General features: G+C 40.4%; 1 protein-coding gene across 2 annotated transcripts; it reads left to right on the top strand.

The window, feature by feature from the left end:
• On the top strand, positions 1-25,716 carry NXPE3 (neurexophilin and PC-esterase domain family member 3). Of its 2 annotated transcripts, none has more exons than XM_057413023.1 (6): positions 1-81; positions 2,481-2,693; positions 14,751-15,511; positions 17,508-17,581; positions 20,695-20,901; positions 24,053-25,716. In XM_057413023.1, exons 2-6 carry the CDS (start codon positions 2,601-2,603, stop codon positions 24,601-24,603), a joined length of 1,686 nt encoding a protein of 561 aa, XP_057269006.1. In that variant the 5' UTR covers positions 1-81; positions 2,481-2,600; the 3' UTR covers positions 24,604-25,716. The 2 variants fall into 2 exon arrangements, with proteins under 2 accessions (XP_057269006.1, XP_057269005.1); XM_057413022.1 differs by lacking the exon at positions 1-81 and adding an exon at positions 1,334-1,418.
• Positions 25,717-26,105: the final 389 nt, after the last annotated feature.

Raw genomic sequence — 26,105 nt, forward strand, 5'->3', positions numbered from 1 at the left:
TATGATTTTCCCCCAGTATTGTTTCCAAGGTTATTTTTGACCTTTTTTTGTGGATAGCTTCAGAGGATCTCCAAGAATAGGGTAAGAATCTAAGGCTTTTTTGGTGTACTTGCATGCTTCCATTATGTGAAAAATGAACTAGATCAATAATTCAGGGATGATGAAACTGGAAGTATGTTAAGGCCTTTAGTATAAAGAAAGCTCTAAACCTGTACATTTGAATATTTTAAAACATGTGATGTTTACAGAAATACAGAAATTTTTGAGCAAGAACTTTTGAACAAAAATACGTGGTATTAGTTTCTGTGGCCCATTTAGGTCTGTGAAATTGCATTCCATTGATTTTCAGTGTCTTGTGCTTTTCAGTGATATTCAGATAATTCTCAGCAAATTGGAAATCTAATTTTTCTCTAGTGTATTTGCTTCTGTTCCTCAGATGGTCATCTATATCCTTAAATTATGATTTTAATGTATTTAGCTATATTCATTAGCAGTTATGATTTAAAACCTGAGTTGGTATTTTATACAAATTTAATACTTTATATTAGCACAGAGCTGTTTCTACAATGAAAGTTTGTTGCATTTTATCAGTTTGATGCTTTTACTTTAATGGATGTCTTGCTTTTTCAAAACTTGTTCATCAGTCAGAAATACAATCTCTAATTCTCAGCAAAGTATTTGAAATTATAATCCCTATAATCCCTGTAAAGCAATTTGATGTGGGATCTATTTTGAGACCGTCCTTGTTATACCAGTAATATATTTCAGTTTTCTATCTTTCATTCAAATTCATTAAATAATGAATGATTTTGTTAGCTAATTTTGATATTTAATGTATCATTACATTGATGATACATGTATCATTACATTTTGATATTTAATGTATCATTACTTCAAGGCCAGGTTGGACAGAGCCCTGGTGAGGTGTCCCTGCCCATGGCAGAGGGGTTGGAACTTGATGATCTTAAGGTCCTTTCCAACCCTAACCACTCTATGATTCTATGATTACTTTTAATTTAATTTTACACAACTTTCTTCATATAGTCTTAATAAATAGTATAACTTTTTGGTTATACTACTTATAGAAAATTATAAAAAATATTTAATAATTTGTTTATACTCAATGATCTTAAGGTCCTTTCCAACCCTAATCATTTTGTGATTCTATGTTGTTACACTTGGTGGATGGTTGTATGAGTAACACTGCTTTGTTAATATTAGGTTTGAAGTGATTGATATCTTTTGACTGTTTCTTCTTGCCATCTGTTGTCTGTTTCCAAGTTTAGAGCTTTTTCTTCTGCAAGAACAGCATCCTTTTTGCTTGTAAAATGACTGCCTCAGAATTGTCTTTTCTAGAAAAGAAGGAAGATCTGAGTCAAACTGAACAAGTAATAAGCTGCAAGAACTCCTTTTCAGCAGTTAAGTCTGTGATTTTATAATAGATAGCTACTGGGCAGCCTCAAGGAATATATTTCATGAAAGTTAAATTTCATTGAAAGTATGACTACTATTATATTGCATTAAAAAAAAATACAAACAAAAGAAACAAACCCCAGCACCTTGAGTTTTTCACAGAAGTTTACTTTTTTACCATTAGAGCTACATTGAAGTACATGATGTAGAAGGGATGACTAAAAAAAACCCAAACAAATCAACAAACCAAACCAACCAACAGGGAGGGTGTAGTTTAATATTATAGAAATTTTTGAGTTTTAATGCATTCAACTCCAATACTCTTGTTTAACTAATAGGTGAAAAATATCTTTTGTCTATCCAGACTTGCTTCAGACCTTAATCTTTAAGAACAACTTATTGGAACCTCTAGTCAGGTAAATGGTCCAAACCCACAAGTCTTGGTCTTGTGATGGCTGATGGTGGTTGTGTGGCCTAACAGGTAAACAGGGTGGTTGTTGTTTCTTTAGGTTTTTTGGTTGCCAGAAAGAAATCTTGCACTCTTCTTTTGCTTTTTTGGTGAAACTGGCTTTATGAGGTTTTTGCCTTGACATGCCCAAGAGAATTAAGTAACATAATCACAGAATCAACTAGGTTGGAAAAGACCTTTAAGTTCATCAAGTCCAGCTGTTACCCCAGTATTGCCAGTACCACCACTAAACCATGTCACTAGGGGCCTCTTCTATATTGTTTTTGAACACTTCCAGGGATGGGGATTCCACCACTTCCCTGGGAAGATTTTCCAACTCCTGGTCACCCTTTTGGTGAAGAAATACTTCCTAATATCCAGTCTAAACCTCCCCTGATGCAGCTTGAGGCCATTACCTCTTCTCCTGTTACCTGGGAGAAGAGACCAGCTACCTCTTCGCTCCAGACAGTACTGTTCAGAATAATGCCACAAAAATCTGTCTTAACAGTTTTATTATATCCATTGTTGCTGTGCACAGTTCTGCTATTTATATGCTTTCAGTGTCAAACTTCTATTAATATTTTGGGGCTTAATATAATTTTTGTAAATGCATTTGCAGGAATGAAGCAGAAGTCACCTGCATTCTCTTGTGCACTACTGAGACGAAATGACATTCATGTTTGCTGTGAATGGAAGTCATGGCAGCACCTAACATGGGAGGGAGAGGCATGAGTGGACAATGTGGCGTGACTCGTTCAGATTGCAGATCTTCTGCCTGCTTATGGCAGTACTGGCTATTGTGGTGCTGGTCCACAATTTTTTTCAGTTAGAGGTAAGTGGAGCCTGTTTACCCTCCAAGAGGGCTTGAGCAACATTATTCCTCTGAGTATAAGGTCAGAGTTGTGACTGATGGCATTTAGATATCACTTCCTGTGATCCCAAGTGGTATCTGGACTTATTTAATCCAACAACCCTCTCAAAGGGCTAATTCGATTAGTTAGCTTGGATTGAGCAGGGTATTGCTGAGTTGTGTTTGACAGTCTTCAAGGGTGGTCAGGTTTCACAACCTGCCTAGGCAGCCTGTTGCAGTGCTGCACCTTTCTCATGGTGGATAATGCTTCTCTTACGTGCAGGTGAAAGTTGTCTCTTGTCCTTTTAGTGTGTCTGATCCCAGTTCCTCTGTAACTTCCCTTTAGGTAGTGAAACACTGCAGTTAGATCACCTCTTGGTCTTCTCCAGACTTTAAAACAAACCAAACAAAAAAGTCTGGTTCCCTTTCTGTCATGTACTCCAGTTCCCTAATCATCTCGGGGCTTCTTAGCCAGGCTCACCAGTTTGACTGTGGTATAGGGGTGTCCAAAAACTGTATCCTAGGTATAGCTTCGTCAAGGCCAAGTTGAGGGAAATTATAACTTTGCTTGATCATCTAGTTATGCTTTTGTTAATTCACTGCTACAATACTATGCTGTTGACACATGATCAGTTTGCTGTCCACTGGAATCCCTAGGTCTTTTTCTGCAGAGCTGTTAGCTAGCTAGTTGATTTTCAGTTTATGCTGATGCAACTTCTCTTTGCCTTTTTCTTTTTCCCTTTGCTGTGTTTGACTTGCATGTTTACTTATTTTACTTACCCCTTCAGTGCAGTGGTACTTTCAAACTCCATAATGAGTAACCCTAGACTAAAGTCAGGACAGACTAAATCACCAAGACTCTGTTCTAGGGAACCTTGAAGGCTGACCCTGCCCATTGGCTGCCTGCTTGGCCAGACTATTCAGTGCAGCATTTGGTGGGTGAGCATAATAATGCTCAGCCTGACACCTTGTTAAATTATAGCTATCTGTTATGTGTGTTAGCCAATCAATAATTGCTTTATGTTTTGGTTGTGGTTGGTTTGTTTTTATTTTTTTTATGCCAAGGTGTTTTTTTTTGGGTTTTTTTTGTTTTTTTCCTGGCTAGTGATGCCCAAATGAAATGATCCAAATGAGGGGCTATAAAATCTCCTCTCAACCCCCAAAAAGATAAAGCTGAATTGGAAGAGGTAAAGATAAGGGCAAGGAAAATGTCAGAGTAGTCAAAAATCACAACTGACTCAGGATCAATAACTAAAGAATGAATGTTTGTTTCGTATTCCAGTACTAGTGAAGGCATTAAATAAAAAAATGCAGATGCTGAATTCAAATGAAGCAGGGGTGGGTTTTTTTTTATGGATTGCATCAAAGCTGCAGAAATCCTTGCAGTAAGACTGTAGCTGCTAAATGCATATATTAAAAAACCTGCATGAATTCACAGAAGATAAAATCATTAGTGGATCTTAAAGATGTCAACTCTAGTTTTTAAGACATCTGTAAGTGGCAGAAACAGGAAGAAATATGACAGCATGTTTGGCCTGTATTCTTTTCTCACATATCTGCTGTTGGAAACTACTGGAAATCAAAATACTGTGTTTGATGGACTTTTCTTTTGAGTTAGCATGATTATTTTTGTGTAACACAGAAGGTAGATTTTCTTTTGTTATCTCTTTCTGTGTTTTTTGGTCTTATTCTCCCCCACCCTCACCTCCAGGATATTACATGCAGAACATTGTTGGTATTTTTGCATCTTAGACTATTTTTTTTTTAAAAAAAAAAACCTTACATTTCTTAGGAAAAGGGCTGTTGCAGAGCTTTGAGAGTGAAATTAAATATGCAGTATGGGTGTTCACCCACTAGTCATGATAAGTATCCACATGGCTTTGATCTTTACACATCTCACATTCCAAACTTAGTTAAGAATTGTGTTACAGGTAAATCTTTTTGGTGTAACGTGCAACTCTAACCCCTTTTGTTGTCGTGACTTTTCTGAATGGATCCACTCTGGTATTTGTCTGTGTCTTTGGCACAGCTTTCCAGGCAGTCTAGTATAGCTGTCTGTGCTGATTCTTTTCAGCATAGGGATCAAAGCCTTTTCCGGTTTAGAATGTTTTCACAGAATATCTGTAGCTGAATCTGTTCAGGCTCTGGAAGGAGGGCATATTGTTGAAAATGTATTTGTAAATGCATCAAACATGCTTCTCATCCCCAAATCATCTAATCTAGCTGGCTGAGCTAAAGGCACTTATCAGGTAGCTCCCAGCTAGCCTCGTTTTTTCTCTTTAGGATTTTACACTTTTTCTTGTTGTAATCTTCACTCTTGAATTCTTAAGCTACTAATGATACTCTCTCAACAGTCCTACCCATGTCAGAATTTTACTTTTCTTACCTTGTATTTAAAAAAAAACACAAAAAAACAAACCAACAAGCTGTCCACAAAACATCTGCTAGCCTGCTTACTGTTTAATTCAGTTTTTAGTATGGAGTAACTCCTCCCATGAGGTCCACGGCTGACCACTGCGTTATAGTACCAGAAGAAATGTTTTGGGTGGGGTTTTTTTGCAAACACAGCTAGACGGATAAAATGTTCAACAGTTTAATTTTCCACGAAGTATCAGGTTTGTTGCTGAGGAGCAACATCATACCTGTATGATACAGGAGAGTTTGTATAGTTGTACCAATTGCCTTTAGAGTGACAGAACCACTTCAGGGCTGGTTGTGAGCATTTTTATTTAAGAGCACTTATTAAAGAGAGCATATGGGGAGAGAGGCAGTTTCTTGTGTGATAACTATGTAACAAAATTTTTTATTCTTCCTGCTAAATTGCAGGTGCCTACAGAAGGTAACTGCATCATCTTATTTGCATTATTGCTGGAACATTGTCTGGTGATGGCTTTAGGATTTGCTTTGACATTTAGAGTGACTTGGCACCCACTCAGTGCTTTGAGACAGTAAAGACAGTGAACTGATCTCATGCCTTCTGTAGGCAACAAATATAAAGTACCTGGAGTGTAAAATTAGACAGTAAGATGACTGACTTTTCAGTAATTGCTATTTGTTCAGTTTCATTATTTGTCTGCTGCATAAACTCAGCCTGTCTATTGGGCAAACTGGTACTTCTCCTTCCGGGATGCCTGTCATGTGGGGCTCTCTTGTGGCTTTTTCTGCTCTAATATTGGTGACATGCCGGTTTACAGCAATTGTTCTAAATGTACCAGACCATGCTAAGGGTTACAGCTGGTAGAAGATACTGGCTTTAAGATGGAGTTCTACCTTTTTAGCAATTGAAATATTTAATTTTTTATCAGCCACCAACATAATCACATTTAACTGAGGACAAGTGTACAATTATGGGTCTAACCAAGTACCCTGTGACCCTTCTAGAATATATTTAAGAGCATAATTGCCTGGGTGGGTCTATATGTTATATCTCATTTTTGCTTAGTTGGAAGTGAGAATGCTAAAAGTTGAGTAATTGACCTGAAACATTTATTAGTTCTCCTGAAAATACATCTATTTTTCCCCTCTTTTTTATGACATCTTTTCTGCACCAGGAACAGCTTATGGGATTTATTTATGCTTAATTGCCATGTAGTCCATTCTGTTCTGCCTGTGTTACTTGGCATAAATCCATGAAATCACTTTGTGGTTGTATTTGTTTTCTGGTTAACTTCAAAATGCAGCAAATAAAAAAAGTACAAAAAAAAAACCAAACAAAAAATTACAAAGGAACAAATGGAAAACTGTCAAGCAAGCACAACAAACAAATTCTTTTGAATTTCACTAAAAATCAAGACACCATAACTGGAGTATATATGGAAATAAGCAAAACAGGGCAAATGTTATTCAATTTGGAGACTGTATTAAAAACCGAAAGGATCTATGTCATAAAAGAAGAGGGCTTTTGGGAAATCTTGAGGAAGTGCTCTTCGTCCGCCCTACTTAAAGGAATTTTATTTTGTTGGAGTAGAGAGCTTGCAGTTCTGCATGGGCTCTGCCGCAGAAAATACATGGACTCGGAGATCAATATGATCAGACAAAAGCCGTTTATTACAAAGCCTTAACCCCTTAAATACTATTTCTTACATGCACTTCCAGTGATTTGGCATATTATGATTGGATACATGTCTTGAAGACCCTTTGCAACTAGCATATAATTGGTTAAGCACAGGTGTGGGAACTTGACCTCGAAAGCTTGCCAACAGTCCACAGTTCTCATTACCTCAGTGAATTCTAGCTTCTTCTTATCTTGCTTGCTTAAGCTTCCTTGGGCCTCTCACGGCCTTGCTGTATCTTTCAGGATTATTCGGAGTTTATGTACCAATTATCCATTCTCCCGTGAGAACACTGTCTCCACATCTCCCCCTTTTTGTTTTATATACGTTTTGGGTGACTCTACTTGAGCAGGGGATTTGGGCTAGATCACATCTCCAGCATATGCCAACTACAGGCTGCTGGGCCTGCCCCTTTTTTCTCCTGTATGGTTCCCTGACAACAGGGGAGGCCATCCCTCACATCAAGGTCTGGCATGGCTTGTGTCCCCACCGCTCCATGCCTGCTGGGTTGCAGCCAACAGCGGAGCTAAAGGTTCTTCTTGGTGGCAAACACAGAGGCCAACCCAGTCTTGCCCTTGGCTGTAGTAGCAGGCATTTTGTCAGCCTCAGTCCTTGCGCCTTGTTGTCAATGCAGAGTTTCACCTGCTTCATCCAGTAACAAGTCGCTACTACAGCAAGGCACACACAAATTTACATTAGCAGAGTAACTATTACAGGGTGCAGCAGCAGTTGAAGATGCTGATGGCAGCGAGGGACTAGTGGAAGAAATTTCTTACCAGTGGAATTCTCCCCCCCTCTTAATTTGTTCCATCACCTGCTTTATAACACTACCATTGTATTAAAATCTTTCTATCTTTTGCCTTAGCATTTTCTAGCAGCTACTGCAAATTTCCATATGCTAACATTTCTTTTACAGGTGACGAATCTGTACAATACAAGGCATAGTTTCTTATTAGCAACTAGCTAGTAAATACAGGTGGTTTTATACACAAAATCACAACCTCTAATAATAGTTACTTTGCAGGCACACGTATTTAGGATGTTACTTTTCAGTTGCCCCCAAGTGATGTTTTGCAGTCATTTGTTTTTCTCTTCCTCTATCTCATTCTGCTTGGGGTATTCACAATCAGTTCCTGTAGCTGAGGCATCAGGTTTTTCCATTCGTCTGTCCAGCTCATGGCAAGGCTTGACAAACTTTGCAGGCAGTCGCCATGGGCCTGTAGGCAGGAAGACACAAATATACCCCCTCCCTCAAGTTATCAGTTCTTGAGAAGCAGACAGTTAAACTGCACGTTGTTAACTGTCGAGAAGTTTGCTGCATCATTGCTCTTTTCTCCTTATTTTTTTTAATCCCTGCAAAAGCCGGCCTGCTCAGCAGCAGCTACAGCCGCCTGCCTGCTTCAGCAGCAACTATAAATACCTGCCGGCAGCTGCACTTTTACATTAACTCTTTCATGCCCGAAATGTTAAAAGCTACCCGTTAAAAACTTTTACATGAGCCCAACAATACAAAAAACACCGATTGCCCTCAATACACACACACGTGTGGGATCCCACAAGCACACACCACACAACTACAGTATTTGAAGCACAAAATCCAGACAATCATTACTCCCACTACAGTTCCACGTACAGAATGTGGCATAAGAACCCTGTGGAGACTAATAGCAAACCAGCTCCGAGAAGCATCATTGCAGTGCGAGGTGGCAGGCTCATTCTTAGCGGGCGTCCCCGCAGAGGCTCTGCCTCCCCCACAGTGCATGAGGCTTGGGCTTTTATACTGACCAAAATGCACACTCATTCCAACACAGGTGGCCAGCCTGTGCTGAAAGAAGTGGCCAGCAATATCTGTAAAGGTCTCCAAAGGTTGATAGAAACCTGGACATACTTATTTTTACCAACTTCTAGTTCATAAGTATCACAGAGAGACTGTATTAAATGAGTCACAGTATGCCCAACACCCCTCATAAGACCTTCCCACCACCGAAAACACACACAATACCCCTGTATCCCATGTTTGTCTCGCTGTAGGTTCGGGTGGGTGGGTGGGTGTGGGGTGGTGGATGGTTTGTTTTGGTTTGTTTGTTTTTTTGTTTGTTTTGTTTTGTTTTTTTCTTTTTTTTTTCTTTTTTTTTTTTTTTTACCTTAACATGAAATTGTTTGCTGTCTTCACTATAAGAAGGACTGAAAAACATCCATAAAACGGAAGTCCTAAGCTGACATTTCAATTAATTCAGTCACTGACAAGGGGGGTTGTCCCAGGGTGGTGCTGGTTCTTTCCAGGGTTTCACCCATTGTGCTGGCACCCACCACAGACCAGAATCTGTAATTATACACATATAACCTCAACCAGTTAGTTTTACTTCTGCAGGACCTTTCCAAATGCCGGTTTCCAAGTCCTTATACTGGACCCGAATACCCTGAGTTTTAGTCATATAACCTGAACCTAATGCCTGACCATGTATTATGGCAGGGGGGTCATTAAAGTCTCTGTCAATCGCAGAAAATTCATAACATATACAGCTTTCTGTATCCTTGCTACCGGTGTAAGTCCTTCTTCCCCCATTTTTTGTTTTTCCAACAGTTGTTTCAAAGTTTGATGTGTTCGTTCAATAATAGTTTGTCCTTTAGTACCTCCACGATACCCTGACCTTGTTGTAGAAGGGGTTTAACAGCAGCAGCGAAGGCAGTAGCCATGTATCCAGCCTTTTCCTCTGCTGTGCCCACTTTAGAACATGCATCCATCATTTCCTGAAGACCAGCAGATTTTGGCAAAACCTGCAAAATACGCTTACAAGCTGGGTTACCATTTTCCATAGCCAGAGACATACGCATGGATTCTTTCGCATTAGACGCCAGATCAATATTCTTTTCAATAGCCTCTGTCAATAAATTGCATATATGGCTCAGTAGGTCCCTGCTTTACTGATGTATATGAAGGATTAGGTTTTCCCGCTTCCGGCACAGCTTTCAGAGCAGCTAAAGCCAACTGCTGTGCTTGCTGTAAAACTTCAGTTTTCATACAAGCTTGTACTCCATCAGGGTGAAATTGTCCCTTTCCCAATAACATTTCAGATGAAACACCGTGCAAAGGGTGATGAGGATTACACTCTAAATTCTCATCTGCAGCCCTTGCAGCGAGCTCCTCAAACCCACTTTTAAAATGTAGGAGCTGTGAAGGAGTTAATAAAATTGCAGCCACTCTGAGACAATCATTTGGAGTAACACTACTGGAAAAGAAAGCAGATAACATTTGCTGTGTATATGAGGAAGACAACCCATACTGAGTAATTGCTCCCTTAATTTCTTTCATAGCTTTCCAGTCCATAGGAGTCCAGACAGACTGTCCCTGAGAATTTATAATAACAGGGAATGCAGCGGGAACATCTATCGGTAAAATAGTACTGCCTATGATTGCATCCTGAATGCAGCCTCGCCATCTCATGGCACTTGGATTGGCTTTATTAGATGTAGGAGTCCGTGGTAATGGCACATCACACGGACTGATCTTATCTGTTTTTTCCCGTTTTTTCTGGAGCTTGCTCCCTCTCCTCCCCCAACTTGTCCAGACGGTCCCTCAAGTCCTGCAATTGCTTATCTAAGGATTTTGTCCGTTGCCCCCAGTTCCACTCATTTTGCAGCTCCAGTGGGAGCGATGCAAGCGGTGGTTTATGTGGTGGAGGTGGGTATTTATTCGGAGTTACACTCTCCTCCTTAGGAGACTCCCACCCCGGCAAAAATTCTTGGAGATTAAGTTTAGGGGCAGTAGCAGCATGAAAAGGGTTAACATCAGTTTGTTTCAGTTGCTCAGTAGCGCTACTGGCTCCTGAGTATCAGCTGGAGCTACTGCTGGTAAAGGCATTGTCGACACAGGATAGGGGAAAGGCGCAGGGTCCTCAGACTTTCATACTGTACTGTGTGCCGGTTTTTGACCAGAATGTTTTATGCCAGAAACAGACGACACTACCATGGCTGTAGCACCGGGTGCTGAATCTAATGTAGGTGCCAAGTCCTGCTGTTGTGAAGGCAAGTCAGAGAGAGCTGTAAAAACGGATTTTGCCGCTTGTTTCTCAGCCTTCATTGCGGCTAGAGTCCCTTTTAGTAGTAACCAGGGGGCAGCCTCCTTAAACCCACAAGTAACTTGATCCCACAGGCATGCCCCAATTTTTTTCCAAGTCCCGAGATCAAAAGCTTCATTAACCCCCTTGATCAGCTCTTTTTCTTTACTCCAGAGCAACAATCTTTTTAACAGATTATCGTCATATTCTATCCCTCTTACTGAGAGGATATGCTGGAAGAGCTTAAGGATGACCATTTTTTCTTTACTTAATTGATTCCCCATCCTAACCCTCTTCCAGACCCCGTCGGCTGTTACCTTATTTCCACTGCGCAGTGTCTTCCGGGCTCACTAGGCTCCATTCCGAGGCGACTACCTCCCGATCCTGGTCCTGCCGGATCGAACCCAGCCGACGTCCCTGCGGCTCCGCGTTTTCCACTTTCTTCGGTGCCACGCGCTTTAGTTCCTTCAGTTTCAATATGAAAAATATGGGGGGTCCGTGTTCAGGCGCCATTTGCCGCAGAAAATACATGGACTCAGTCAGAGATCAATATGATTAGACAAAAGCCGTTTATTACAAAGCCTTAACCCCTTAAATACTATTTCTTACATGCACTTACAGTAATTTGGCATATTATGATTGGATACATGTCTTGAAGACCCTTTGCAACTAGCATATAATTGGTTAAGCACAGGTGTGGGAACTTGACCTCAAAAGCTTGCCAACAGTCCACAGTTCTCATTACCTCAGTGAATTCTAGCTTCTTCTTATCTTGCTTGCTTAAGCTTCCTTGGCCTCTCACGGCCTTGCTGTATCTTTCAGGATTATTCGGAGTTTATGTACCAATTATCCATTCTCCCGTGAGAACACTGTCTCCACAGGGCTCAGTATGACTTCTTAACTTACAAGAGCCAGAGAGATTTGGAAATATCAGTGAAAGAGCAGATAGGTAATGGAGTGAGGACAGACTAAGCTATTAATCTGCCTCTAGGCAAGCCGTGTGTATCCACATGGGTAGGAGAACATGAGCACTTGTGTGGAGATGAGCCTGGGAAGCACTTAAAAACGGAAGGTGGTTTAGAAAGCTTTTCTATTCTAGTTGAGGATCTCTGGTATATTGACTCTGAAGCTTTCCCTGCCTTAACTGGGAAAAGGAATCTTGAATCTCTATAATTATAGTAGTTTCTCCTGTGAATAGTGTACATGGTGTATCTTACTGTAACATGTAAGCTGTATTATTGCATTCTGCAATAATGCATGGTCCTTTTTTGTGCTTGGGAGAGGGGTGTAAAGATGAACATGGAGGTTAGAGAAAGAATGGTCCTTCAAGATGTTGAATCAGCTGTAGTTTTACCTTCATAGAGATTTTTTGGTTTTCTCTTCCCCTTGAAGAGTGACTGAGGAAATATTTGTGGTATGATCTATTCTGCTTAGTGGGTCATAACCTCAGATGCTGGACTTGAAGTGACAGTGCTTGTCTAGAACAGTGGCTAAATACAAATGAAGAGCTTTGGCCTTGTGCTTTGCTAAGAAGACTGTGTAGGAAAATTGTTTTAGAGACATGGAACTATGTTCTCTGCTCTGTTTTTTGAATGCATGAGTTTGTTGTCTTGGTGTTCTTTGCACCCTTTTCCACTAAAAGATATAGGTATGCCCTTGGAAAGACTTCAGAAAGGCTAGCAAGGCCATGAACGACATTGTCTGTATCTCTGACAGAAAGACTGGGTTAAAAATCCTCAAGAAATGTATAGATGGTAAAATATAATGATAGGTCTGGTTTTAAGGCCTTCTTATATAGCTATCGCTTTCCTGCATTTGAGAGGATTTTTTTCCTTATTCCCCCGACCTGAAATAACAACCACTGAATAACCAACTGAAATACAGAAACTGTCTCTTGAGAGCTTACAATGAACACAAGAATTTATGACACACAGAGAAAAAATATAACAAACTTTAAAAAATATTTTCATGAGGCAATATTTGTGTTATGTATATGCATGAGCAAGTGGAAGGAAGAAGTTGTAAAGGTTTCCAAAAATAGAAACTTGGCTTATTTTGAGAATGCATGTAGGCAAGATTTAAAGTAGAACTGTGCCCAAGATTCATTCTTAGCTCTTCCTGAAATTAACTGAATTAATAAAGTAATGTGCAGTGATACATTCTCATTTTTGCCTGCTCTGCTGAAAAATAGAAATAATTACAAATTACCTCAGATGGCCTTCCGGGAAAGTTTATTCCATCCTGGTTGGAAATGTAAAAGAGAAGTAAAAGCTTCTGTTATGATAATAATGTCTGTGAATACAGATCTGTGAATACCTGTCAATTTATATTTCATAGTTAAAATGTAGCAATTTACAGTTTCAGGTTTTATAGTTAGTATGGATATTAAACAGAGAAAATTCTGTGTATCCATCCTGCATCCTAGTGTACTCATCCTCTTAACCTGGTCAAAACCAGCTTCTTATGTAACAGGCTTCCAAAGCCTGTTAGGCTTGTTAGGTTTATTTTTCCTCTAAAAAATGTATTGAATCTCTGTGTTGTTCAAATGCCTTTAATATACTGACAAAGTCAAATAAAATGTAGCAGCAGGAGGAAACTACCTAGTCTGTACATGTAAATGATATTTCAATGGACTAAGAAAGGTTTATAACTTATTGTTATGGCTTTAACGTAAATGCTGGGAATTTTAGTACATTACTGGGCAGCTAGTTGTGGAGGAAGTAAACAGAAAACACTAGGATATTGGTATGTACAATGATCTTTTTAAACAAATAAAATAGTATGGTTTGGTTTTTTTTAGAAATCTTTTTTTTTTCTAGAAATTTTAAACTGGCATATTTTCTGATGCCATGAGAATGGTATGTTGTATAATTTTAACCTTTACTTGAAAAATTATTTGCTTCTCTATGACACGCAAGTATGAATAAAGCTCTGCAACACACACCTGATAATTAAGTACTCACTGACTGTAATTTTGTGCATATATGAGGTGTAAATTTGGATTTATTGATTAGAAATCTCACAGATTACTCTGGAGTCTTAGACTGTGCTATGCAGTCATTTGCATGAAAATACATTTTTTTGGACACTGATCTCAAATCACGGCAGAAGTCATCTCTCTTAGTCTAGCCCTGTTTTAACTATTTTAGTTTTTAAACTCTTGTGTGGATTATGGAATGCTTTGCTTGTGTTTCATTTGACTCTAGAGGAAGCTGTATATAGATTTTTAAAATCTTAAATATAAATATTTTTTTCCTGTTTAGTCCTAGGTTGTCCCAGGCTATTTTACTTGCCCACCACTTCATGAACTCATTGCCCCTGAAGCATTCCTTCTTCTGTTTCTTTCAATCTGTACATCACAGGGAATTCCACATTTCAAATAATTAGATAGGAAGCAATGTGAATGTAAGCAGATAAGTGACTGCAGCTGCTACATGCAACAGGCTAATCTGGAAGGCATGTGCAGGGGGTACCTTAGCTTCATCCGTGTTGTAATGTCTCAAACCCTATTTCCTTGCATTGTATTGGGCAGCTATTAGAACTCATTGTGCTCAAAGACTATAATATTGCTACAGTAAGAAAATTAAACATGAGTTACAATTTACTATTTAATTAGACAACCTTTTGTAATTTTTTCTAGATTGATGATATTTACAGAATATAGTGGTATTCAAAATACTGCCACAGAAAAGATTTGACCAGATTTATATATTAAAGCCTCTTTGCCAGGTGACCACAGGTTGACCACCTGTTTCTTTGCCCATGGTCAAAGTAATAGATTTGTGTCTCCTGTTAAAATTGCTTCATTTGGTCACATGTGAATCTCTATAAGCAAAGCCCAGTTCTTGGTATCATTTTGTGACAAAGCATCCGTTATTCATAGTGTTTCATTTAACAGCACAGTTTCAGGTAATCTTTTTCCTCCTCAGCACCTGGATGATGACACAGTTTCAGGATCAAATTGGATAACAGAAAACAATGTTGAGCGTTCTCTATCACAGACAACTAAAACTGCCAGGAAACCTTATTGTGGTTATAAGCAGCAGACTTTGTCCAAGAGAGAACAAGCAGAACAGGAATCATTGCTTGCTGCAATACAGTGGCCAAAGTTGCCTAACAGCAAAATTGCCTTTGTACAAAGCACTGATCCCGCACATAGTGACTTTGTGATTGTGAAGCCCAGCAGGTTCTTCAAGGTGGGTGATCAGTTAGAGGTGCTTGTTCATATGAAGGATTTCCAAGGAAAACCTAAGCAATATGGTGGCGACTATCTACAGGCACGAATTCATTCTCCTCTGCTGAAAGCTGGAGCAACAGGAAAGATTGTAGATTGCCACAATGGCCTTTATAAAGTCTTCTTTACCTTGCTTTGGCCAGGGGAGGTCAAAGTTTCTGTATCACTTGTCCATCCGAGTGAAGCAATCCAAGTCCTCCTGCGTTTACGAGAAGAAAGGCCTGACAGAGTCTATTTCAAAAGCTCATTCAAGTCTGGGAGGTATTCAGAAACTACTGAGTGTAATATTTGCCTGCCTGGAGGTCTCCCAGTCTGTAACTTCACAGATCTCTACACGGGTGAGCCATGGTTCTGTTACAAGCCTCGAAAACTCCCCTGTGCCAGCCGAATCAACCATGCCAAGGGTGGATATCAAAAAGGTCTTCTGACACGAGAAGAAAGCCTCTTTTTCCAAAGGTATGTGTGTTATTGAATTAATGTATAATCAGCCAAGTATTATTTATTTAAAGACAAACTTTCAGTCATTGGTGAAATATTACAGATTGCCTTAGAGGAGGTGTGTATCTGCAGGAGCAGGTTTTTGATGTGAATTGTTGAATAGTTTCTTTCCCTCCATTCAGCTGTGCCAAGAGCACAGTAATCTTAAACTAAAGAATCTTGGAACGTAGTTCTCTCTCTATGCTTTGAATTCAACCCTGGTGCACCTGCTATATTAAAGAGCATGCTATCTAAATCTGGTGTGGTTTGAGGGACTGTTTCCTTCTTTTGTTTGCACACCTACACTTGCAATACAAATAAGTATACAAATACAAATCTCTGCTTTGAGATGTTTTGGGGTGTTTTTTTGGCCAAGTCTGAGCTACCTAAAAAAGGTCCAAGTTTTAGGCTTATTTTTACACAAAACAATTGCTTTTACCCTCAGCAAAAGCCATCTTGCATCTAATGTAATGTGTTCCTTTTAAATCTTGTGAAGAATTTTAGGACAGTCATGAAGAAAACACCTGGTAGGACAAGCTGCTGAGCAAAACCTTTGAAAGTGGAAATGATCTGTGCATGTTATAGGAAGTGTTGAACCTAATTAGTTTCACAGACATCTTTTTCTTCTGCATTCAACATTTTTTAAAAAATATATCCCTTAGTGCCTGGGTAGATGTGATAGAACTGCTTCTGGATATACCCTTAGCTGAAATTAGACATAGTTAGCTACTGTGTAGTGTCAGAATTGTAGTTGTAGGCTACCGCCTTGCTCTCCAAAAAAAGATGTTGAAAATGTTGTGGCAGGTTGTTCACTTGAGGTTTAAATTGGGAAAGGCTTTAGAGTAGCAGCTCCCAATAGTTTAATTAGGAAAGAGTGTGCATGTTTGTAACTGAAAGCCAGAGGTCAACCATAAATATCAGTGGAAATGGTTTTTCGCTATTCCTTGTTAAGATTGTAAGTGGGTCTTCTGACTTTCTGTGCCTCAGGCAGTTCACCTGCAACATATGGCTGATACTGACTGGTTAGGTTTCCAAATGGGAGTGGGATTTTTTTTTTTCCTGCATGTTTTGTTTTTTTGTTTCATTCCCCTTTGAGATCCTTTACTGAATCTGCTTATAGAAATTCCAAATTATTTATTTCTTAAATGGAGAAAAACATTGGAAAAAGGATTCTCTTCTAAACAGCAACAAAAGACAGAATAGTTTAGTATTAAATCTCTGCAACTGTCACAGCTGTACAGTAGTGATATTTGTCCAACACAAAGCGATCAGAATCCACTGATGTCCACAAGCAAGTACTTCTGAGGTCTCTTGGTGCTTAAAGGGATAAGCTTTGTTTCTATATTCAGCAAATTGCTGTCCTACTGGAAGACCAAAGTTACTGCTGGAGATCTCTGAACATCAGCTGGTACTACTGTCTTCCCCAGGGTCAAGGAGAAACCACTTCCAGCCTAGGCTATAGCTAGAACTGCAGGTGCTGAACTGCCACAAGCTCCACTGTGTGCTGCAGAGCAGGCTGTGGGATTGCAGGGGCTAAAAGCAGTAAGTACCTCAGCAGAAGTTTTTTCTGTGATAAGCACCTGTAGCGCACTGGCAGAGCTGGGAGCTGCTGCCGCAGCAGTGTACCCTTTTAGTGTCTTGTCTCCTGCCAGTGGCACATGTACCACAAGTTGAGAAATTCCCTCTTTGTGGTAAATCCCCCAAAGCATCTTGCAGACCTCTGATAGCTTTATCTAGGTTTGTGCCAATAAAAGTGTCTGCAAGATTTGTGTTCTAGTGCTATGAAATTTTGAATTCTGATTCAGAATGATAGTGGAAAATAATACAGAATGAATTCAGCTATAGTGAGTAGACTGAATTTAAATTTAAGTTCTTAGTGAGCCTTATTTACTTATTTGAAGTGATTTAAAAAAAAATAGTATTACCTTCAAATTTTACTGTTAATTTTACACAATTTTTTTTTTTTTCTTCCAAGTGATGTGAATATCAAAAGGCCAATACTCTCCAGTGGACCTGATTCAGTGATAGTAAAGCCCAAGGCATTTACAGGTAAAGTGAACTTCGTAAGATTCTTGTTTGTAATGCATAACTAAATTTATAAAAAGAATAATAGGCATAAGGTAATAATTGATTTGCTTGTTTTCATAGCATGGAATATAACTTTTAAATTTGTCTTTAGAAGACACAGGTTTTTGGGCATTAACTGCAATGCAAGTTTAGTACTAACTGGCGGTATTCAAGGCCAGGTCGCATGTAGTCTTGGGTGGCATGGTTTAGTGTGAGATGTCCTTGCCCATGGCAAGAGGGGTGGAACTAAATGATCTTATGGTCCTTTCCAACACTAACTATTCTATGATTCTAACAACAAAATTAACTAAAATTCATACATACATGGAATTTTTAGCAAAAGACAATAAAAAGGTTGTTCTCTCCAAAAGTGTATTTTTTCTAGCACTTACTCAGGGTTATAAAATGTCATACTATAACTGCTCACCAAAATCTCAAGTTACTCTAGCAAACCCAGCTGTGTGGCATTTCTTACTTTCTTTCTCTAAGTATTTTGACTACCAGATTTTGGAAATTTGCATGTAAGCATTACTGTCATTTGTTTAACCACATGATGTCACAATCTGCAGCTGTGGACCAGAATCTAATTGTTCTACACACTGTCTAAAAACAGAACAAAGAGATGGTCTGTAATAAGTTCAACTTAGAGGGTTATCTCATTCATATCCATATACATCTTAAAGCCTGTATGACTCATTTTGTGTGATACACAGGGAATTGCTTCTTGATTGAAAGCGTGTTTTCATAAGGTTGTAGGAGACTTTAAAGGCAGAGTTCATGACATGGGCAATAATGTCTTAACAGAAAACAGCCTACAGCATTTCTTGCTTTTAGAATTGCATTTCACTAGTGAAAGAGTGCTGCTATTAGGCCAGCAGCATTTCCCCCTGCTTGCTTTCTTCACATCCTTTAGATGAGATGTTTTTTGCTGCTTTTTTTTTTATCCTGTGTGTTTCCTCACAGAAACTGCTGCAAATTTGAAATTTGATTACATTGCCCTTCTTTCAGGAATTTTCAGGATCAAAGCTTGCCTGCATTTCCTGAGGAGTAATGCTGGATTAGAAAGAGTTGATAGCAGTAGCACAGTATTCTTTGGGGAAATTCTGTCTATGAAGAACGGTCTCTGAATAAATAAACTTAATACATTGGTATAACGGTGGTGGATGTATGGCTTTGTTAGGCTTGATGGCACATAAATGCATTGTTCTGCTGTTCTTGCTTTTGCACATACCTTTCTGTTTAAGGGTAAATGTAGATAAAGATGATATGATATTTTTAACTTTTTTTTTTTTCTGAAATACAAGTTTTATTTCTATTCCTGGTCTGTAACTGTTCAGATTGGAGCTTTTACTCTCTTCTATAAAATCCAGACTATCTGGATTCTGAATTTCTGAATTCTGAAACAAAACTGATGGTACTGTGCACAGATTTGAAATGCTGGTGTTAGGTTTAGCATGAGGCATCAAAAAGTTTTTCTAGTACCATCTTCATATATTTATGTATAGTCAAAGAATTGATTTAAGAGATAAAAAGTGCAATCATTTTTATATCAAAATTTAAGAAGCAAATGAACTGAAGTTGTGAATTCACATGATGAATTATTCTTTAATTACATGATCGTATGAAGGTATTTTCCTTTTTTTTTTTGTAAGATTCCTGTTTTATACATATTAGAGGAGTTAACATTACTAGTTTTTGTCTCTTCCTTCATTGTCCCTGTTGCCGGATTTAAAGAAACATCCAGAGATACAATCTTCTAGTGCTTTGTCCTGTGGTACTCATCATTATAGTCTTTTCTGTTATACAAACAGAATAGTAGTTTGCTTTTTATGGTGTCCCTGTAAAAACGTAGATGTTAACTAAGGAGGTTAACATCTACTAATGCAAGACGCAGATCATATTGCACACAGTGAGACCAAAAATGGTGGTTGGGAATGGGTGCTTAAACATGCTTATGGTCTAATTTTACTGAGTTTGGCTATACCTGTGTTATAATGAAGCATCTACCAGAGGATGCTTGGAATTTCTCTGCATGTACTTTTACACAGTTACAACAGTCCCTGGCATGATTTTGGCCATGGCAATGTTTGGCTGACGTAACTATGAGATTGCAGCTTCTCTTCCTCTAATCTCTGGCCCTTGCTTGCAAGGTATTGCCTGACATCTGCAAGTTTGGTAGGCATCCTACAGAATAGAGCTTCCCTGGGGTAGTCTCATTACTCCTCAGGGGGCCACCTATCGTGGGCAGTAAAAAGGGAAGGGGCTAGGTAGCAGAGGAAAGTAGGAAATCTAGGGAATTAGAGACTTGTAATTCATACATTCAAAGGACACATAAAACAATGCTTGGTCACAGCTTTAATTCTGGCATTTCCAAGCTTTGGAGTCCTTACAATCCAGACTTCACTCTTGCAGCCTGCGTGGTCAGAGCAGGAGTGTCGGTGTATGTATGTGTAATTCCATGGACAGGCTTATTTTGTTCGGTTGTTTGTGTTTTGAGTGGTCTCAGGCTGTCGCGCTGGGGTTGGTGGGCCGCGCTGCTGGCGGCAGGATGGCCGCTGGGGGACAGCAGAGCGCCGCTGCACGGAGGTCCCTGCTGCTCTGTACCCTCTGCAAGCACTCACCCTTGAGCGTTTCTGTCCAATTGTGGAAGGTGACAGGTACTCACTACTTTGTACTTTATCAGGGACACCATGTAAAGTGAGCTGAGTGAAATTGTAATAGTTCAGCCAACTCGGCCTGGTTTTCCTGCAGGTTTTGCTGCAGAAGGGGTGAAATACTGGAGCTTAAAGAAGTGTGATGCATCAGGCTTCAGAACTGTGATGCATCCAGGCTGGATGTGGTTCCTGGCAACATGATCTAGTTGAAGATGTCCCTGCTCATTGGAGGATGGTTAGACTATGTGAGCTTTGAAGGTCCCTTCCAACCCAAGCTGTTCTATGAATCTGTGATTCTGTAAGCTTTTTAATCTGTGTGATACATCATACTCATTTGCTTTAAACTAGGAAAGATGTTTATACACCACTGGCAATATGTCCATGAAGGTTACGGAGGCTGGTTTTTCCTGTACATAATTTTAAAGAACTTTTCTCTTCCAGATTCAAGCAGTGTAGACAGAGCTGAAGATTCTATGGCTTCACCTGCTGGTTATTATTATGAAGATCAGTGGAGGTCCAGAACACATTGGATCCATCATTTTAACAAGTCAGATGATATAACCAAGTGCTTACAAGGAAAAGTAATCCACCTGTTTGGAGACTCTACAATAAGGCAGTGGTTTGAATATCTGACAGCATTTGTTCCAGGTTAATTTATTATTTTTTTTTTCTTCATTTGGTTTTGTCCTTAAAGAACTTTGCATAATTTTATTTTTCACATCTCAAACACAAAGTTGATATTACTGGATGACAATGTAAAGGAAGAAGAAAGACAAAACGTTACTGGGAGTACTGGTAGATAGGCATTTAGTCAAATGTTAAAGCAGACACTGGAAACAAGTAGGCCTTGGAAATGAGGCCACAAGGTGTCTGCAAAGTTGTCCATGCTTCACCAGTAAGGACTGCTGCGGTAGCTGTGAGTTAAGGTGGCCACCTAGGGGGCATGGCAGAAGTCACTTAAGGTTGCTTTGCAAGGCCTTGCAGCATCCCATCACATGAATGACATTAGAATGAAGTAGAAAATGACTTCCATTACTGTTGATTGGTTTTGAGCCCTTTCTTGTGCTTCCCTTATTTTAACCTAAAAACAGAATTTCAGTAGCCAATTAGATATTCCTTCCTCACGCCTTACCCCTAAAGCAGTTAAATTGTGTTGGAATAGAGACTTTGAGACTCCTTAATGCCTGTAAGTAGAGGTGCCATGCCTGACCTTGTGCTCACCAACAGGGAAGGGCTGGTTTGAAATATGACGCTCCAGGGCAGCCTTGGTTGCAGCGATCACGAGATGGTCAAATTTGAGATCCTCAGGACAGAAGAGCGTGCAGGAAGCTCACTGCCCTGGACTTCAAGAGAGCAGACTTTGGCCTCTTCAGGAACCTGCTTAGTAAGGTCCCATGGGATATAGCCCTAGAGGGCAGGGTGGCCCAAGACTCTTGGCTGATATTCAAGGATCACCTGCTACAAGCTCAGGAGTGTTGCATCCGAACTAGAAGGAAGTGCAGCAGGAGGGCCAGGAGACCTCCTTGGATGGATAAGGAGCTGCTGAGGAAACTTTGAGGGGAAAAAAGAGGCTTCTAAAAGGTGGAAGAAAGGACAGGCAGCCTGGGAAGAATGCAGGGATGTTGTCTGGAAAACTAGGGACCAGGTTAGGAAAGCTAAGACCCAGTTAGAATTAAACTTGGCTAGGGACGTTAAGGATAACAGGAAGGGATTCTATAGGTACGTAGCGAATAAAAGACAGACTAGGGACAACATAGGCCCCCTCAGGAAGCTATAGGGAGAACTGCCTACCCTGGATTTGGAGAAGGCGGAGGTTCTTAATGACTTCTTTTCCCCAGTCTTCACTGGCAGAGGCTCTGACCACACCACCCAAGCCTTGGAAGGTAGACGCAGGGACTGTAAGAATGGATACCCTGGGCCCACTGTAGGAGAGGATCTGGTTCTAGGCCATCTTAAGAACCTGAATGTGCACAAGTCCATGGGACCTGATAGAATCCATCCATGGGTCCTGAAGGAAATATAACCCCCATTTTCAAGAGGGGGAGAATGGATGACCCAGGGAACTACAGACCAGTCAGTCTCACCTCCATGCCTGGCAAAATCTTGAAGCAAATTCTCATGGAAGGCATGCTAAGGCACATGAAAAACAACAAGGTGCTTGATGACAGCCAGCATGGCTTCACTAAGGGGAAATCCTGCCTGACCAATTTGGTGGCCTTCTATGATGAGGCTACGGAACTGATGGACGGGGTAGAGCAGTTGATGCCATCTACCTGGACTTGTGTAAAGCGTTTGACACTGTCCCACATGACATCCTTGTCTCTAAATTGGAGAGACATCAATTTGATGGATGACCACTCAGTGGATAAAGAACTGGCTGGATGGCCACACACAAAGAGTTGTGGTCAATGGCTCAATGTCCAGCTGGAGACCAGTAACGAGTGGTGTCCCTCAGGGATCAGTGTTGGGACCGGTCTTGTTCAACATCTTTGTCAGTGACATGGACAGTGGGATTGAGTGTGCCCTCAGCAAGTTTGCCAATGACACCAAGCTGTGTGGTTCGGTTGATAGGCTGGAGGGAAGGAATGCCATCCAGAGGGACCCTGACACACTTGTGAGGTGGGCTGATGCCAGCCTTATGAAGTTTAACCATGCCAAGTGCAAGGTCCTACACCTGGGTTGGAGCAATCCCAGGCACAGCTACAGGTTGGGCAGAGAAGAGATTCAGAGCAACCCTGCAGAGAAGGACTTGGGGGTGTTGGTTGATGAAGAAATGAACATGAGCCAGCTTCAGTGTGCACTCACAGGCCAAAAAGCCAAACATATCCTGGTCTGCATCAAAAGGAGTGTGACTAGCAGGTCGAAATAAGTGATCCTGCCCTTCTACTCTGCTCTTGCGAGACCTCACCTGGAGTATTGTGTGCAGTTCTGATGTCCTCAACATAAAAAAGACATGAAAATGTTGGAACAAGTCCAGAGGAGGGCCACGAGGATGATCAATAGGCTGGAGCACCTCCCGTATGAAGATAGGCTGAGAAAGTTGTGTCTGTTCAGCCTGGAGAAGAGAAGGCTGCATGGAGACCTCATAGCAGCCTTCCAGTATCTGAAGGGGGCCTATAAGGATGCTGGGGAGGGACTCTTCATTAGGGACTGCAGTGCTAGGACAAGGGGTAACAGGTTAAAACTTGAACAGGGGAAGTTTAGATTGGTTATAAGGAAGAAGTTCTTTACTGTAAGGGTGTTGAGGCACTGGAATGGGTTGCCCAGGGGGCTTGTGAATGCTCCATCCCTGGTGTTGTTCAAGGCCAGATTGGACAAAGCCTTGGGTGATACAGTTTAGTGTGAGGTGTCCCTGCCCATGGCAGGGGGGATGGAACTAGATGATCTTAAGGTCCTTTCCAACCCTAACTATTCTATGAAGTCATCTTTAAGTTTAATGGAGTCCTAAAGCTGCCAGGAGGATTTCCATGGACTTGGGATTTATAGAGAACAAATGACTGAAGGAGTCTATTTGGAAAATATCTTTTATGAGAGAGAGAAGGAAATATTTTGGGAAAGGCATGAACAGCCTTTTGAAGTTGAAGTGTGCTTTCTTGCAGATTTCAGCACCCAGAAACTCCACTCTGAAATATGCAGCTGAAACACACATGATACTCATCTTCTGTTTCATTTTAGAGTTCTCAGAATTAAACTCAGATTTCCATATCTACTGCTGGTTTTGCCCTGTGGTCCTAGCATCTTTTTGATAGTGTTAATATCTTTTGTTATCTTTCACTAACGCTTGCTCTTGGGTTTTCAGATCTAGTGGAATTTAACCTGGGGAGTCCTAAGAACGTGGGGCCTTTCATGTCTGTGGATCTGAAGCACAATATCCTAGTGAAGTTCCGCTGTCATGGGCCACCCATTCGCTTCTCCACAGTCTTTAGCAGTGAGCTGCGCTACATTGCCAATGAACTGAATGGCATAGTGGGTGGGAGAAACACAGTGATAGCCATAACTATATGGTCCCACTTCAGCACTTTCCCTGTGGAAGTGTATATTCAGCGGCTGAGGAACATTCGGAGATCAATTATTCAATTGCTGGATCGCAGCCCCAAGACTTCAATCATCATCAGAACTGCCAATGTTCAGGAGCTTGGGCCAGAAGTGAGCCTCTTTAACAGTGATTGGTATTCCTTTCAGCTTGATTCTGTAATGAGAAAAATGTTCTCAGGAATTGCTGTGCACTTTGTGGATGCTTGGGAGATGTCTCTGGCTCACTACCTGCCACATAACTTGCACCCAAAAGAAATAATTGTTAAGAATCAAATAAATGCATTTTTATCTTACGTGTGCCCTTTGCAAACTTAGCACAAGTAGGTATCCTTATGTCATCTTTTGCTATAGCTGAAGTAAAGTTGCTCTTTGTTGGAGCAATTGAGGTAGGCTGGGTGGTACGGAAGAACTCTGGTTATTGTACTTGCATGCAGTATAAGTGGGTGGCCTTATCTCTGGGTAGCTGTGAAGTGTGGTAAAGAGGAGTTGATTGTTCAGGCCATATCTTCCTGCAAGGATGATTCCTGTCAACCTTACCATTCATATCTGAGATTAGAGAGCACTTTAAATTAAATCAACAGGATTCAATAAGAAATTACGTGGATTATTAGCTTTACTAGTTGTCTGTACTGTATGCTTAGCTTAATCCATATGACACTGATTTTGTTGTCAGAGTCTTGCTGCTCAGAACTGTGTGTCAAGTCTGCGAAAGATTTTGGGAGCAGTCTTTCTCTCAGTGTTCTAGTGTTTGAGGGACATCTCTCTCCAGTTGTATGTCAGAGAAGCACAGTGTCTGTTCTTGTTTCAAAGTCCTAATTAGAAATGTGAAGGGAGTGTACCAAAATCGCTAATGTCAATCAAGGAAGCAAATCAAAGTAACTATAATATTAAGTCATCACAAATTTGCTGAAATAGAGTACACAAGTTAGGCAACTTTGGTGTTCACAGATGGCTGCTAAATAATGCAAATAGCCAGTATTTTAGCTTGATATCCTGTACTACTGAATTTCTTCTGAGCTTTGGTACACTGTCTACTTCTTGATTTGTCTGTAATGGAGAAATGTGTATATTATGACCTCAGTGAAGACACTGTCTCAGGCAGTTTCTGCAAGTTCAAGTTGCAGGCTCACTTACTTGAAGCTTGAAGCATTTACTAATAAAAGTGTTTCCCTTCCCTGTAAGATAAAGCTCTTCACTTATGTTCCTGTGAAGCTGGGCTTCTGATAATTACTCTTCTGCATCATTCATATGTTGTGTCTGTGTGGAGAAGCTAAGTGATGTGAATGCACTTGGTGATTTGGCACTGGGTAACGGTAACTGGCACACACTAGTGCCAAGGCCATGCTGTGGTGCCCCTTCTGATTTCTTCATGAGCTTCACTGCTGCCAATATAAAAGGTCAAAAAAATTGCACCCAAAAGCCTAGCACACAGAGTTGCCCTTGGTGAATATCGGTGGTTTTGCTGGTGTGAAAGCTGGTGGCTCTTGTGCCTCTTGGTGTGGTGGTTTCTGCTGCTCACTTGATTGAGCCTGTCTATAGCTTTAGCTAGTAGCACTTTGAAAATTCAGCCCCGAAGTTAAGCAGCAGTATTCCATGATGTCTTATTTCTGGACCTCCTCAGGCCAAAGTTTGTCTTTACCATCTGCTTTGCTGAGAAATGTGTCAGAAAGTAGAGGAGTGCTTCTGAAGAAGCTCATCACTCTTAAGGAGAATGGGAAAGCTGAGTCTTTGTGAGCAAACTAAGAAGAATAATGAGGCCAATTGGTAGGTGGCCCAGAGTGGCATAATTGAAATGTCTTCATATTAGAAACATTTTA

The sequence above is a fragment of the Pezoporus wallicus genome, unplaced genomic scaffold, assembly GCF_028554395.1.
Source record: "Pezoporus wallicus isolate ANWC-B61680 ecotype Strahan unplaced genomic scaffold, APGP_CSIRO_Pwel_v1 contig_6484, whole genome shotgun sequence".
NCBI classification, from domain to species: Eukaryota; Metazoa; Chordata; class Aves; order Psittaciformes; family Psittacidae; genus Pezoporus; species Pezoporus wallicus.

What these genes read in the sequence shown, in the direction of transcription:
- NXPE3 (XM_057413023.1), top strand. Translation starts at nt 2,601, where the DNA reads ATGTGGCGTGACTCGTTCAGATTGCAGATCTTCTGCCTGCTTATGGCA. An exon ending in ACAATTTTTTTCAGTTAGAG is followed by an intron (nt 2,694 to 14,750) that starts GTAAGTGGAGCC and finishes TTTCCTCCTCAG; the next exon opens with CACCTGGATGATGACACAGT. An exon ending in TCTGACAGCATTTGTTCCAG is followed by an intron (nt 20,902 to 24,052) that starts GTTAATTTATTA and finishes TTGGGTTTTCAG; the next exon opens with ATCTAGTGGAATTTAACCTG.